This window comes from Berghia stephanieae, chromosome 7 (genome assembly GCF_034508935.2).
Source record: "Berghia stephanieae isolate SIO BIC M18660-M18661 chromosome 7, UCSD_Bste_1.3, whole genome shotgun sequence".
Classification (NCBI taxonomy): Eukaryota; Metazoa; Mollusca; class Gastropoda; order Nudibranchia; family Aeolidiidae; genus Berghia; species Berghia stephanieae.
Window position 1 is genome coordinate 29,202,584 of NC_088366.1, and position 13,463 is coordinate 29,216,046.

General features: G+C 38.1%; 1 protein-coding gene across 4 annotated transcripts in view; it reads right to left on the minus strand.

Moving 5' to 3' along the window:
- Nucleotides 1-3,734: 3,734 nt before the first annotated feature.
- Nucleotides 3,735-13,463, minus strand: part of LOC144977016 (calbindin-32-like) — a 149,132-nt gene continuing 139,403 nt past the window's right edge. For 2 of the 4 annotated variants that reach the window (XR_013646222.1, XR_013646221.1), the window contains exons 10-13: nucleotides 10,912-10,968; nucleotides 6,783-6,854; nucleotides 4,067-5,261; nucleotides 3,735-3,819 (exon numbers count right to left, since the gene is read on the minus strand). Coding sequence is in view for 2 of the 4 variants with exons in the window: in XM_078921708.1 (XP_078777834.1) it covers nucleotides 5,070-5,261; nucleotides 6,783-6,854; nucleotides 10,912-10,977 (330 nt within the window). In the remaining 2 variants the exon portion in view is untranslated. Of the gene's footprint in view, nucleotides 3,820-4,066; nucleotides 5,262-6,782; nucleotides 6,855-10,911; nucleotides 10,978-13,463 lie in introns of those variants that run through there. The other 2 variants (XM_078921708.1, XM_078921707.1) reach the window with 1 other exon arrangement.

The window sequence follows — 13,463 nt, forward strand, 5'->3', positions numbered from 1 at the left end:
GTTTAACAACTTCTCTGAGCACGTTTAGTGGATGTTGCGCAATATAAATGCTCTAGTTAGTTAAACTACCTTGGTCGATAAGATGAGACCAGGGGTCTGACCCAGGGTTTGTTCCCTCATCAGGAATTGAGACTTAGAATAAAATAGTGTAAGAGTAAGACTTTTGTTTTGTTTTTAAGGGTTTTACGGCGCTCGCAACACATAAGGTCATACCAGCGCCAGTAAAAAGGAAGAAAACGGGATAGTAATAAGTTCTAGAATTACAATTAAAGCACATAAGAAAAAGGTAAGACAAAGGGGAATTGGTTCAAATAGGAAACGTAGATTCCAAGAGCACACTATCAAAGTACTTAGTTTGAGATCACCTAAAAGTCTCATCCAGACACAAGCACAGATCTCACTAAGAGGAACACACTCAAATGTTTACAAATGATATGTTAAAAATGAAAAGAGTATCAGTACATAACAGAGAGATGATTTTCAAGGAAAAAAAATATCATCTACCAAAACTATTACACTATACATTCGACTGTTTCCCTCTCAGCCAAGGACCCCGACCAAGATCAGGACAAAACCAAGTAATCTCATTCCAAGACAAAGACAGAAAGCATGTTGGAAAACACATGTAAGGGGATAGAAGACACCGTATGTACCTGCCCGCTTTGGGAGGTAGGAACCCCACCCAGAATACAAGACATTTATTTTGAGTATATTCATTGTGTGCTGTCCACAATGCGCTTTTAAAATGAATGCCAGCAGGTCATGTTTTATTCTATTAATATTCAGGCAATTGTTGTTGGGTACTATGCGCGGCTATGTGGTCTTGTGGCATGACACGCGCTTTCGGATCGGAAGGTCCTGGGTTCGGGCCTCGCTCGTCGCATAATCGAGACCTTGGAAAAGACTCTTTACTCACATTCTCTCACCGTATTCAGTTGTAAAATGAGTAGCCGTCAACAGCGTTGTTTCTGTCGGAAAAATGTAATATCGTTATATCTCGTTCTACATGTTACGTGTTGCTGTTGGTCAGGGACCCTTTGTAAAGCGCTTTGAGCACATTTAGTGGATATTGCGCTATATAAAAGCTCTAGTTATAGTTACCTGCGACACTTTTAGGTCATTTCAGCGCCTGTATATAGCTAGGGAGATTATGCTACATATCAGAAGACTATAGGTCTGTAGAGAAGACGCTCAAGAACACACACCAGAAGGGATTGATTCAAATATAATAGGGAACAAAAGTAGATACAAAGAGCAATAGATCAGCGTGACAAGTTTTAAGACCACCTGAGATTCCCACCAGTACATTTACGCACGGGGCCCCACTAAAAGATATACACTCAAATGCTTACAACGTTTTAAAATCTAAAAAAAAAACCCACAAAAAAAAAAAAATAAATAAAAATGAAGTGCAGAAAAGAGAGATAATCTTAAAATGTAATTTACCACAAATAAAAGAAGGAACAATACAATTGTCTTTTTCCGTCTTCGTTAACGATCTTAGCCAAGGCTAGGCTAAATTCAAGGATGTGATCTCATTCCTAGACAAAGACAGAAAGCAACGTGGAAAGAGAAGAAAAGGATATTCACGTATGTTATATCTAGCTGAAATGGCAAAAAAACCTCCACGATCAACCATGGGAGGTCAAAAGACCCCACCTTTGAGGTGCATGAAAAATAATTATAATTTTTAAAAAAATGAATCAACGCAGGAATATTACACATGCAAACATTTATTAAATATTTATGACATAATATTCAGGTTTACGAGCCTTTTCAACCCTGGATACATCTGCTCTGTTTTTGCCACCCTGTCACTCAAGACACATTTTCAAATGTTCTATTCCATTCTAAAATATTTCATCAAAGCAAAGATTGAAAAAAAAAAGAATTAGCTTAATCTCTTTTCAACAAATACAGCAGAGCCCACTTATGTCAAACGTACTTGTAATTGTAACGAATTGAGGAAAATAATGAACGCATGGATGTGCCCAATCCCATTAATACATGTCACATGTTATAATATAAGGGATTAGTTTTTTCTGCCCAAGGTTGCTCTATATATCGGTGTTCTACTGTATGTCTATTTATAGGCAAGTGACATAGCAATACGCCATGGTTTGCAGCCTCTTTTTAAAAAATATATCTAGAGAATACACAAATGGCACGGGGTGATCAAATAATATACGAAATTCACCAGGGACATACCTACTGCCAATAATACATAATACATACCATTATGTAACGCATCATATTATTGGGTTGCCAATCTCTCCATGGTATTTATCAAAACAAAATTCTTGGTAAATATGGGGACTTTAACTTAAAGTGTATCAAATAAGATATTAATTATTTTTCTTTTTGATTGATTATCATTGGTGACAGACGCAAAAACAGTGAACTCCACATAAGAGCCCATTGTCTTGGGTCCCGACTCGGTTAAGACCCTGATTTTTGTGGGGGGGGGGGGGGTATTTTTGTTGTTCTTTTCTATATGTTCCCAACCGATGGGTTCTTAAGCAGAAACATGTACTTGCTGTTTTAGTTTATAGAAAAGTTTTCCCGTTCAGTGCAACAATTATATAGTATCAGTTTAATCACTTGACGTCTGCTCTATAATTAATATTTCAAAGTAAAAAAAACAAACGTTTTTGTTTTTTTCATGAAACTATCCATCAAAAATTGAAGAAATGTCTTGTTTTAAGTTAACATTTCTTACAAACTTGGTCTGGGAGTTTTAATATTTCAAAAAAACAAAAACAAAAAACGTTATATGCGTTAATAAAATTAGTATCATTTTCAATAAAACATCTTCAAAATTTCTCATTTACATCATTACCGAGCATCAAATTCATTTTATAATTAAGTAAGAGAAAAAAAAATCTCGGAGATAATATTGGAAAATAACTACTTGTCATCTGTTCAACAGACTGATTATCCAGAATCGTCAGCTATAATAATGTTACACTATTTGAAAACATTTAACCAAGATTGTTCCAACATCTTGAACTCAATACACAATATAAAACAGAAGATGGATATATTATAACAGCTTCGGGAAAAAGAAACGCGCAAAAGAGAACATACATACTAAACAAGTTTTCGGGCTCAAACCACTTATTTTTTTCAAACAAACAAACAAACAAAAAAAAAACAACAAAAAACAAAACAAAAAAAAAAAAAAAAAAAAAAAAAAAAAAAAAAAAAAAAAAAAAAAAAAAAAAAAAAAAAACCCAATAAAAATACAAAAACGAAAAAATGACAATACGATTCATAAAATCCAAAAAATGACCTCTTCTCTCATTTAAAAAAAGAATTTTCGTATCATATTACGTTTAAATTGTTTTTGTTGTTATCTGAGGAAGAGATTTTTGTCCAAATCCCCACTTGTTAAGTTTTGTTGCTTTCTTTTTGCGGGTTAAAAAAATATTGTTGAAGCTATTATATGTTCATTAGTGTTTTATTATGTGCAGTGCACAGTGTCAGGAAGCTTACATAATATTTACTTCATTCACACTTTATTTCTTACAATATAATATGGGGTGCATGCATCTTCAAGCTCTATGAATAAAGCGATGAATTATGATAAATTACATTTTGCCATTAAAACTCTTTGACTCTCACCTTTTTGATCCCAATAGTCAATTCTCAATAGAAAATGCCAGTTATTTGATAGGTAATGAGTTTACAGTTGTCAGATTGTTATATTCACGACCAGGCAATTTTGGTTACAATTTTCTTTTTCTTTTTTTTTTTTTTACACCAGTACTTGTTGAGTGCAATGACAACAATATAAGCATGGTGATATTTCTTCTTCTTCTTCTTCTTCGTTCCTCTGATGGACATCTATGGCTGCAGTCCGATATCTGCTATGAAGTCTGTGGTCCGCTTTAGGTCCTCAGCCTCACCATAGAGCTTTGTGTTGAGTGTTGTAGGGGTGACCCAGTGGTTCGAACGTTGCACGTTGTATAATGGCAATCCATAAGCACATGTAAAGTGGTTTCATGGTCGGTTCCACATGGGCAATAAGGGGTTGTTCCAATACCTAGCTTTGTAAAATATGTACATTGACTTCCTGGCAATACAAAGCACAATTTTGACGGACTAAAGAAACCATCGTTTTGTGGTTTTAATCCAAAGAATCAGTTCAAAACATCTGGCACATTATCTTTTTCTATACTAAGGACTTCTGACTGGCATCTTTCATAAGGGATATATTACAATGATAAACAGGGAGCATACACAGTGAAACCTTTTTAAAAACAAAGGTAGACGGGATAAACATCGATTTTAATATAAATAATAGCAAAATTATAAAATACGAAATAATAATCAATTGTACATGAAAATTGTGCCGGTGAAAAATTCGATTTTTACGCAAATATTTTGTAATTATGATAATTTTCTTATCTTAAGTATCGGAAATGGAAAAAAAAGTTTAAAAAAATTATTGGACAAAAAAGAATAAATCAGTCTCAAAAGGAACAAAATGCATTACACGCAATGTTTCGGTCTCAAAACCCTTTTTCAGCGTACAATAAAAACACTCAAAAAGATAATTAAAACAGACTGTATGAATTTTACTTGAAGTGCTATCCTCTTGATTGCTTTTTTTGTTGACTGAAGAGGAGTTTTGAGCTCGAAAAGTTCCTTGTTGAGCATTTACAGTGGAACCCATGGATGTGGTTCGGATATAACAGGGTCACTGTTATCCACCCCCCCCCCCACTTTGCCTTTGGTATAAATTAAAGGCTATAGCTGAGACTTTTAAGAACCTAATAGGTTATAAGATGGGCGCCGAAAACCACTGACTGAATATCTTCAAATACAATCTATTACTATTAGTATTAGTGATTTAGACCATTTGGGTTATTTCCCTTTGAAATTCGGCTATAACAGGACTCGGTTTTAATAGGGATTTTAAGCTGGTCCCACCATCACTGTTATACTGAGGTTCCACTGTAGTTCACTTATTGAAGCTGTTTTATTTATTTTTGTTCAATATTTTTTACAGTCCGCAGCTTCTACTAGCAGCTTTGTTATGACTTTAAAATAAGCTAACGCAATTATCACTGAGGCTCTCCCTCAGCCTGCCCTTCTGCTTGGTCTTCCCCTTCACCGGGGTCGGAGGGTTGCGATGCTTTTGCGAACGACACGAGTACCATAGACAGCTCCTTTTTGTCAATGCGACCATCTTGATTGAGGTCACATTCTTTCAGCAAAATATCTTTGAACTCCTCAATGTCATCGGCGTCGTAGTCCTGACAAAATATAAAAACAAAAATAAATTTTGATAAAAGATGAGGGGGTGAGAAATTCGTAATTTTACTCCCATTTCAAAAAGTTAATAATCAAAATTGAACGAAAATCTCTCGTTTTCTTTTCTTTCATAAATTAAAAAAACATACGGACTTGGTAACGGACTTAAGTTGCCTTTGAGGGCAGGGGCATCTTCTAATGGTTTCGTCCCACACTACAATATTATGACATTCTATCCAGGCGGCAGCAGCTTCTAATGATGTCACACTACAATGTCATGATGATCTATCCAACTCATCCCCGCAATCGTATACGGTCGCGAACCGCTTGAAAGCTTCGTCACAATGCAACGTTCAACTAGATGCTCTGCGGTTCAAATTGACTGCAATCTCGTATAATATGCAGTTCTGTCCCAAATCAGAGAAGCTGCGAACAACAAAGGTTGCCGACACTTATTTCGGCTCGAAACAAGGCCACCACCCATTATGTGCTTGAAATGGGTATCCCCATTCCCTCTATTTTTGATCTTATTAAGCCAGTTGTTTGTAATTGTCTCCCGCCGGACATCGGGGGTGGGGGTGGGGGAGCTGGATTGCTACACTTGTGGAAGTTTTCCTTTTGCAAGGACGTCAGGCATTGTCTCTACCAGCCAGGCTCGTGTCCTGGGGCCCAGATGCGTCATCACATCGGGATATATGCCATCGATCCCTGCTAATTTTTCGTTCTTTACATCGCTGATGGCTGCGCCCACTTCTCGGGGACTGAACGGGGATGTCCAGTCTGACTCTTCGTCCGCAGGTAGCGTGTCCAAAATCGTACGGTATGCTTGGCGGACACCGCGCTCGATAGACTAATTCGGGAGCCGTTTGCTACGGTTCTTTATATTATTATTGGCAATTGTGTCTGCCTTGCACTCTGGTGCAGCCTTCGCGAAGTTGTAGTCAGGATCCCATTTCTTTATCAGTCGCCATGTGATGGTTAGAGTGTATATAGTCGAGACTTTCCACAGTCTCCTGCCAATATTGCTTTCTTCCTTCTGCCAGAGACTGAAGAAGTCCATCGGCTACATCTTGGGTCTGGGTCCGCTGGTACCCCTTGTACAGCTTTTCCGACTCCTCCGTCCGACAAGGGATGTAGAATTTCCGTTTGCCCCGTGGAATGGAGCGATGAGCTCTCTAAACCAGCAGCCTGTTAAATCTGGTTATGTTCTCGGACTTTGGAGGAATAGGAGGATAGACCTGCTCGATATAAGAAGTAAATTTCTCCCCTGAAGTTCCATCTGCAGCTGTGACAAGTACCGGCCTGTGCTGGCTATGGGGGAAATCGCCAAGGACTGCCCGCTTAACCCGTAGCGGTTCCCCGTTCGCTCCCTTCGTCACGAGGTGTGAGGTCAGGAGTATCCAGGCGGCGTATTCATTGCCACATTCGTGTACAATCACTACGCTCAACGAGATACTTCACTGTTTCGGGTTTTTTGCGGAGAACCACTGTTCCAAAAACCTATGTTAAAACGTGGAGTTTACCTCTTGTACAAGTTCCATCAAATCTTTCAGAAATCCATGTAGTTCCTCGTCTTCAATACTTTTGTTTCCATCCTGAAAAAAAAAATAAAACAAATGTATATATATATATATATATATATATATATATATTATATATATATATATATATATATATGAAAATAAAATTGAGCTTTATATAGAGAAATATCCACTAAATGTGCTCAAAGCGCTTTTCAAGGGGTCCCTGGTCAACAGCAACATTTAACATGTAGGACGGGACATCACGCCTCATAGGCGATATTACAATTTTTCGGACAAAGACAACGCTGTCAACGGCCAGATACTCATTTTACACCTAAGTACGGTGAAAGAGTTCGACAAATTGATGATGCCAAGTCTGCAAAGATAGATCATCAGCAAGCCCTACTGCAACCTCCTCGTGGTGTCGAACGGTAACAGGTCAAGCTGGCCAACTGCAGAGGGCGACAAGAATAGGCAATGGCAAACCATTCTTGTAACTTTGCCGAGTTAACTGCATGAATAAGTCCAAAAAGTTAAACGGTGACAGCGTAAAGGGGAGCATGTTTTCACGGAAGACTGCTGCCTCGCTCGGTTGGGAGCGTGATGTTCGTCAGGTCACACCGAACCGTCAGCCAGTTACTAGGCGAAATAAATTTAACAAATGTGACAAAACCAAAATTGGGACATGGAATGTCAGGACCTGTGCCCAAAAAGGAAAACTAAACAACATTCTAAAAGAAATGAAACGGCTCAAAATGAATATTCTTGGCCTGGCAAAGATGAGATGGAAAGAGCAGGGAACCATGTCAAAACAAGAAAACAACACGACATATAAGATCATATGGAGTGGTGGAACCTCTTTCCAAAAAGGAGTAGGGATGATCTGAGACCAACAATCAACCAAATTTTACAAAGGGCACGTAGCAATCTCAGACAGAGTTTTGCTGGTTAAGCTAAGAGGACCTGTAGTTGACACCAATATTATTCAAGTTTATGCACCAACAAAAGAGGCGACAGATGCAGATATGACAGAGTTTTACCATTCACTAGACAAAGCAAAACGAATGTGTAAATCACAAGAAGTCCTTATGGTAATCGGGGACCTAAATGCTAAGATTGGCAGAGGCAGAGATGGTGACATAATCGGACCACATGGACTCGGAGACAGAAATGAACGAGGAAACATCTGGGCAGATTGGTGTAGAACAAATAAATTAATGATTTCAAACACCTGGTTTCAACAACACCCAAGAAGAACCTGGACATGGCAATCACCAGTGGACAGAGCAAGGAACCAGATAGACTTTATAGCAGTATCATCAAGATTCAGAAATGGCATATTAAATTGCAAAACCTACCCAGGCGCCGATGTAGACAGTGACCATGTCCCAGTTGTTTGTACAGTAAGGATAATGTTTAAAGCTATTCAGAGAACAGCTGGTAGAATAAAGAGGGATTACAGGTTATGCAAAGACAATGGCATACAAACAAAAATGAGAGAAGAATTTGAAAATGCACTCATGATACAAAGCCAAAGTGAACCTGATAACGAAAAATGTGAGAAACAGTTTGATATATTCCAAAAGTGTGTCAAAGCAACTGCAGAAAAACATTTACCAATAGCTCAAATAAACAGCAAAAAGGAATGGATGACAAATGAAATTCTAAACCTATTTGAAGAAAGACGAAAATGCAACAGAGGGTCTGCAGAATACCAAACATTGAACAACCACATTAAATCCAAATGCATCGAGGCACACGAGAACTATCTAGACTGGAAATGCTGCGAAATCGAAAGAGAATACAAACCCAACCCCCAACAAGCTCACCAAAGAATAAAAGAACTATCAGGGAAAAGGAAAAGCAAAGCAGCAGGAAGTTGTATCCAAAACAAACAAGGGGAACTGCTATTTGAAGAACAACATATAGAAAGCCGATGGGTAGAATACATAGGCGAACTGTACAATGATCCAAATAGAAATGAACCACCACTGAAATTCAAAGAACCATTAAGCGGACCAAACATCACCAAAAGTGAAATTGAACATGCCATGGAACGAATGAGGGATGGTAAAGCAACAGGCCCTGATGAAATATCTGTAGAGGTATTAAAAAGCCTAGGAGATCTAGCAATTGATGAACTTCACATATTATTCAACAATATATACAACACTGGGAAAATTCCAGAAGATCTCTGTAACTCTATTTTCATAGCAATACCAAAGAAAGCAGGGGCAGTCAGATGCGAAAATTTTAGAACTATAAGTTTAATAAGCCACATCAACAAAATACTGTTGCGTATAACTATCAACAGGCTAAGGAATAAGATTAACCCCGAAATCGCAGAAGAACAATATGGATTCCAACCTGACAGAGGGACAAGGAACGCAATATACCTCCTCCGTGTTTTAAGTGAAAGAGCTATACAGGTTCAGACCCCACTATACCTCTGTTTTGTCGACTACAAAAAAGCTTTTGATAGAGTACGCCACGAAGAAATACTAAAACAACTGCACTCCATTGGCGCTGATGAGAAAGACCTCAGACTCATGCAAACATTATACTACACCCAGCAGGCATCTATCAAAATCGGAAACGCTACAGGAAAATCCATTCCTAATAAGAAAGGAGTCCGTCAAGGGTGTGTTGCCTCACCAGATCTGTTTAATCTATACCAAGAAACAATCATGAGGGGCATAACTAATATGGAGGGAATAAAAGTAGGAGGTCACAACATAAATAATATAAGATACGCAGACGATACGGTACTCATTGCAACATCAGAAATCCAACTTCAAAAGATTATTGACAAAGTGGTAGTAGATAGTGAAGCCAAGGGAATGGAAGTGAATATCACCAAAACGGAATGCATGGTAATACAGAAAAACCCCGAAAACAAAACACCTGCAATATAACGATTCACGGCGAGCAACTTACCAACGTAGAAAGTTTTAAATACCTAGGTTCAATAGTGACAACAGTTGGAAGATGTAACCGAGACATACGAGCAAGAATAACTCAAGCCAAACAGGCCTTCATGGACTTCGGAAACATTTTGAAAAACAAACAGATGTCGTTCGAGATTAGATTCCGAGTCTTGAAGTGCTACGTGTGGCCAATCTTGTTATACGGATGCGAAAGCTGGACTACAAATGCAGAAACACAAAAGAACATTGAAGCTTTTGAAATGTGGTGTTTGAGAAGGATGCAGAGAATATCGTATACTGCACACAAAACGAACGAAGAAGTGCTAAAACAAACAAGGAAACCAAGGAAACTAATGCCCTTAATAGCGGATCGACAATTATCCTTTTTCGGACACATAGTAAGGAAAGATAAGAATGAATACCTGGCAAGTTGTGGAAAAATACCTGGTAAACGCGCCCGGGGGAGACAAAGAAAAACACTCATAGACCAACTGAAGGGCTTCACCAACCTAACAATCCAAGAGCTGTTTGAAAAAGCAAGAGACAGGGAGGAATGGAGAGAGATAATTCATGCAGTATCCGAAGCCTGGACCAGGCATGGAACCTAGAAGAAGAAGAAGAAGACGGTGAAAGAATGTGAGTAAAGAGCCTTTTCCCTATGCTCGAACCCAGGACCTCCCGATCCGAAAGAGAGTGTCATACTGCTAGACCACATAACCGCACCCTTCTTTGTCTGTAATGTAATATTCAATAATTAACGGTAACCTCCATATAATAAAAAATTACGCCCTCCGCGCGTCATAGTCTCGTAGATGCCGTTCCCTAGGAATTCCATGGAGGAATATAGATAATCCACGAAACAAATGTCTGATGTCAACAGGAATCACCATTATCTTCCAAAGTGAGCAAATTGGAGGTTAATAAAAAAAAAACGAGAGTGCCTGAAGCGGAGCCGAACCCGAGACATTCTAGGTCACGGTATGATGCTAAACCACTCGGCCACCTCGTCCCGAATCGCTATATAAGTTTGTTATAAATGTATAAATCAAATTATTAATTACATCTGATTTAATTTTTCCAATTAAAACTACTCACCCTGTCGTACAAGTTGAAAACCCTACTGATGTCCTCGGCTGTGAGTTGTTTAGCCACCTTTATTATTAATTAGATCTGATTTAATTTTTCCAATTAAAACTACTCACCCTGTCGTACAAGTTGAAAACCCTACTGATGTCCTCGGCTGTGAGTTGTTTAGCCCCCTTTGTTGTCGTTTAGTCACATGGGATGAATCGAGTGTTGGAAGGTCAAGGTAGGAGGACAAGGGCACGAAAGGGTTGGTTTGACATTTTTGGAAGAGGGAAGAAGAAGGATAGAGAAAAAAAAAGGTCACAGATTATCATTGGTTTACATTTTAAAGTCACCCAAACATGGTTGAACCACTATAAAGCCATCTAATCTTATCCTCACATGTCTGTGTAATAATATTTTTACTCTTACATTTTGAACAATTCATTATTTTTTTACCCAATTATATAACAGCCCTCTGATCTGTCAAAGTGTGATTTTGTACAAACTCAACATATTAGGCTAATTGTGAAAAAACAACAAACATATTATGTAAAATTCATTCAATAAATGAATGAATGAATGAATAAATAAATAAATAAATAAATAAATAAATAAATAAATAAACAAATAAATAAATAAATAAATAAAGAAAAAAATACATAAAGAAAAAATAGATGAATAAATAAGTATACAAATAAATAAATCAATGAATAGATAAGTGTAGACCCCATGGGACAGAAACGTCAGAGGACACATCCGAATGACTTGGTCAATTTCGTACTCCAATAAACCATTCGTCACTGGCTGACAATGGACGGCCGACGGGAACACCGAGATTGACTTTTCATCAATCGATCTGTGGGCTGTGTAATTCCACCCTAAGGCCATTGGCAGATTACATTCCGCAGCTATCTCCAGCCTCTGGGCTATCACAGAATAATTCTACCATTGCCGCACACCGCGAAAATATTGTTTTCATAATTTTGGCTAAAAAACACTTTTGCTTGGAATATTGATTACTTTAACCTTCAACTTCCTGAATTTATAATTTAGTTCAAAACATGCGACTTCTTTGAAGTCTTAGGTTTGAGAATTTGTGATGTTGAAGGTCACCGTAATTGATTGATATTTGAAGTAAACTTTTTCTGGCCAAAATTTGACTAAATCGCTTTTTGGCATTGTGCAGCATATAAATGTGATTACGACGTCTTCGTTTTGGCATTCTCAAGTCATAGGAATTCGATCCTTCATCAGCGTCCACTAGGTGAATACATGAATAAATAATTATGCACAACTATACTTAAGAAAATAAAATAAAATTGCATTTATATTGAACTCATCACTGGAAAGACATTGTCCTCAGCGCTTTACGATTATTTACATATATATGCTGATGAAGGAACCATGTACAATTATATTGATCAAGACACGCAAACTGTTTTGTGATCTTAGACATTTTGGACATAGACAACACTGCTTTACATGATAAGGGGAAAAGAGGGGGGAGGAGGGACGCTACGAATTTAATGTCGATCTTCGAAAGGACGAGAGAATGGTGAGCTACACATTTCAGTAAAAACCGTCAAATGTGGGTTCACTTGTCCGTTATTAATAGAACGGAATTAACGTCACTCAACTCTTTGTAATTGTTTTCAGCCAATTATTTTATGAGTAGTTCTCACTAAATTGTATTAATCAGACTATAGATAGTATGCAGATGACGTCACTCAGGTCTTTGTTATTGTTTTTGCCATCCGCGTTTGTGAGTTGTTCTCACTAAACAGTATTAACCAGACTATAAAAGTTCATGGTTACACAGAGATTGTGTGTTGGTCCGTTATACTTCCGGATGGCAATGTTGTGAACTCCTTGGCCAAGCGCATACTATCTATAAACGTTTAAGGTTACACATAGTTTAGTGTGTCGGTACGGAATATCCGACTGGCATTGTTCTGAGTTTTTTAAGTGAACACAATGCATCAATAACGGTAGGCAAAACATAAAGCTTGTTTTCACAGCGGAATAAATGGAGACGATGCTCTGTAACATAAAGCGACAAACAATTCGAACTGCTTCAAAATCCCACAGACAAGAACACAAAACTACAGAAATTCTTTCTTCATTAGAACTATCTCGGAGTGGAATGGGCTGGATGAACTGGTCATCATGGCACCACACCTAAACGATTTCAAGGCCGGACTGACATGGGCCCGCGCCCAATGAGGACGCCGCTGAAATACAACAAGACCATTGGTTTCTTCAGCGCCAACCATACAGATACAGATAAGACAAACAATAATTTCGAAAATAAATAATTTGAGCAGTATAGGCGTGGACTTGGTGGATGTTGATACAAAAATAGACTTAGGACTATACCACACCGGAGACTGACTTCGACTTTATTCTTAGTACTTAGCCCGACATCTTTATCCGGAAGATGGCAGAGGACGGCAGTGCCAGGTCGTAGGAGTCAGTCTCCGGTGTGAGTTAGCCCTCATTCTTATGATCTGATTGATATTTGCGAAATTGATGAGTTAAATGTTTACTTTTGAGCTAAAAAAAAGCTCAAAGGGTGTCATGCCCCAAAATATCTAGGATTTTAAAAATTTAACTGACGCAGGCAAAAGGTCATGTTCGCCTCCTAATTCCCATACATACCTTCCTCTTTATTAACGCGTCGGTCGCC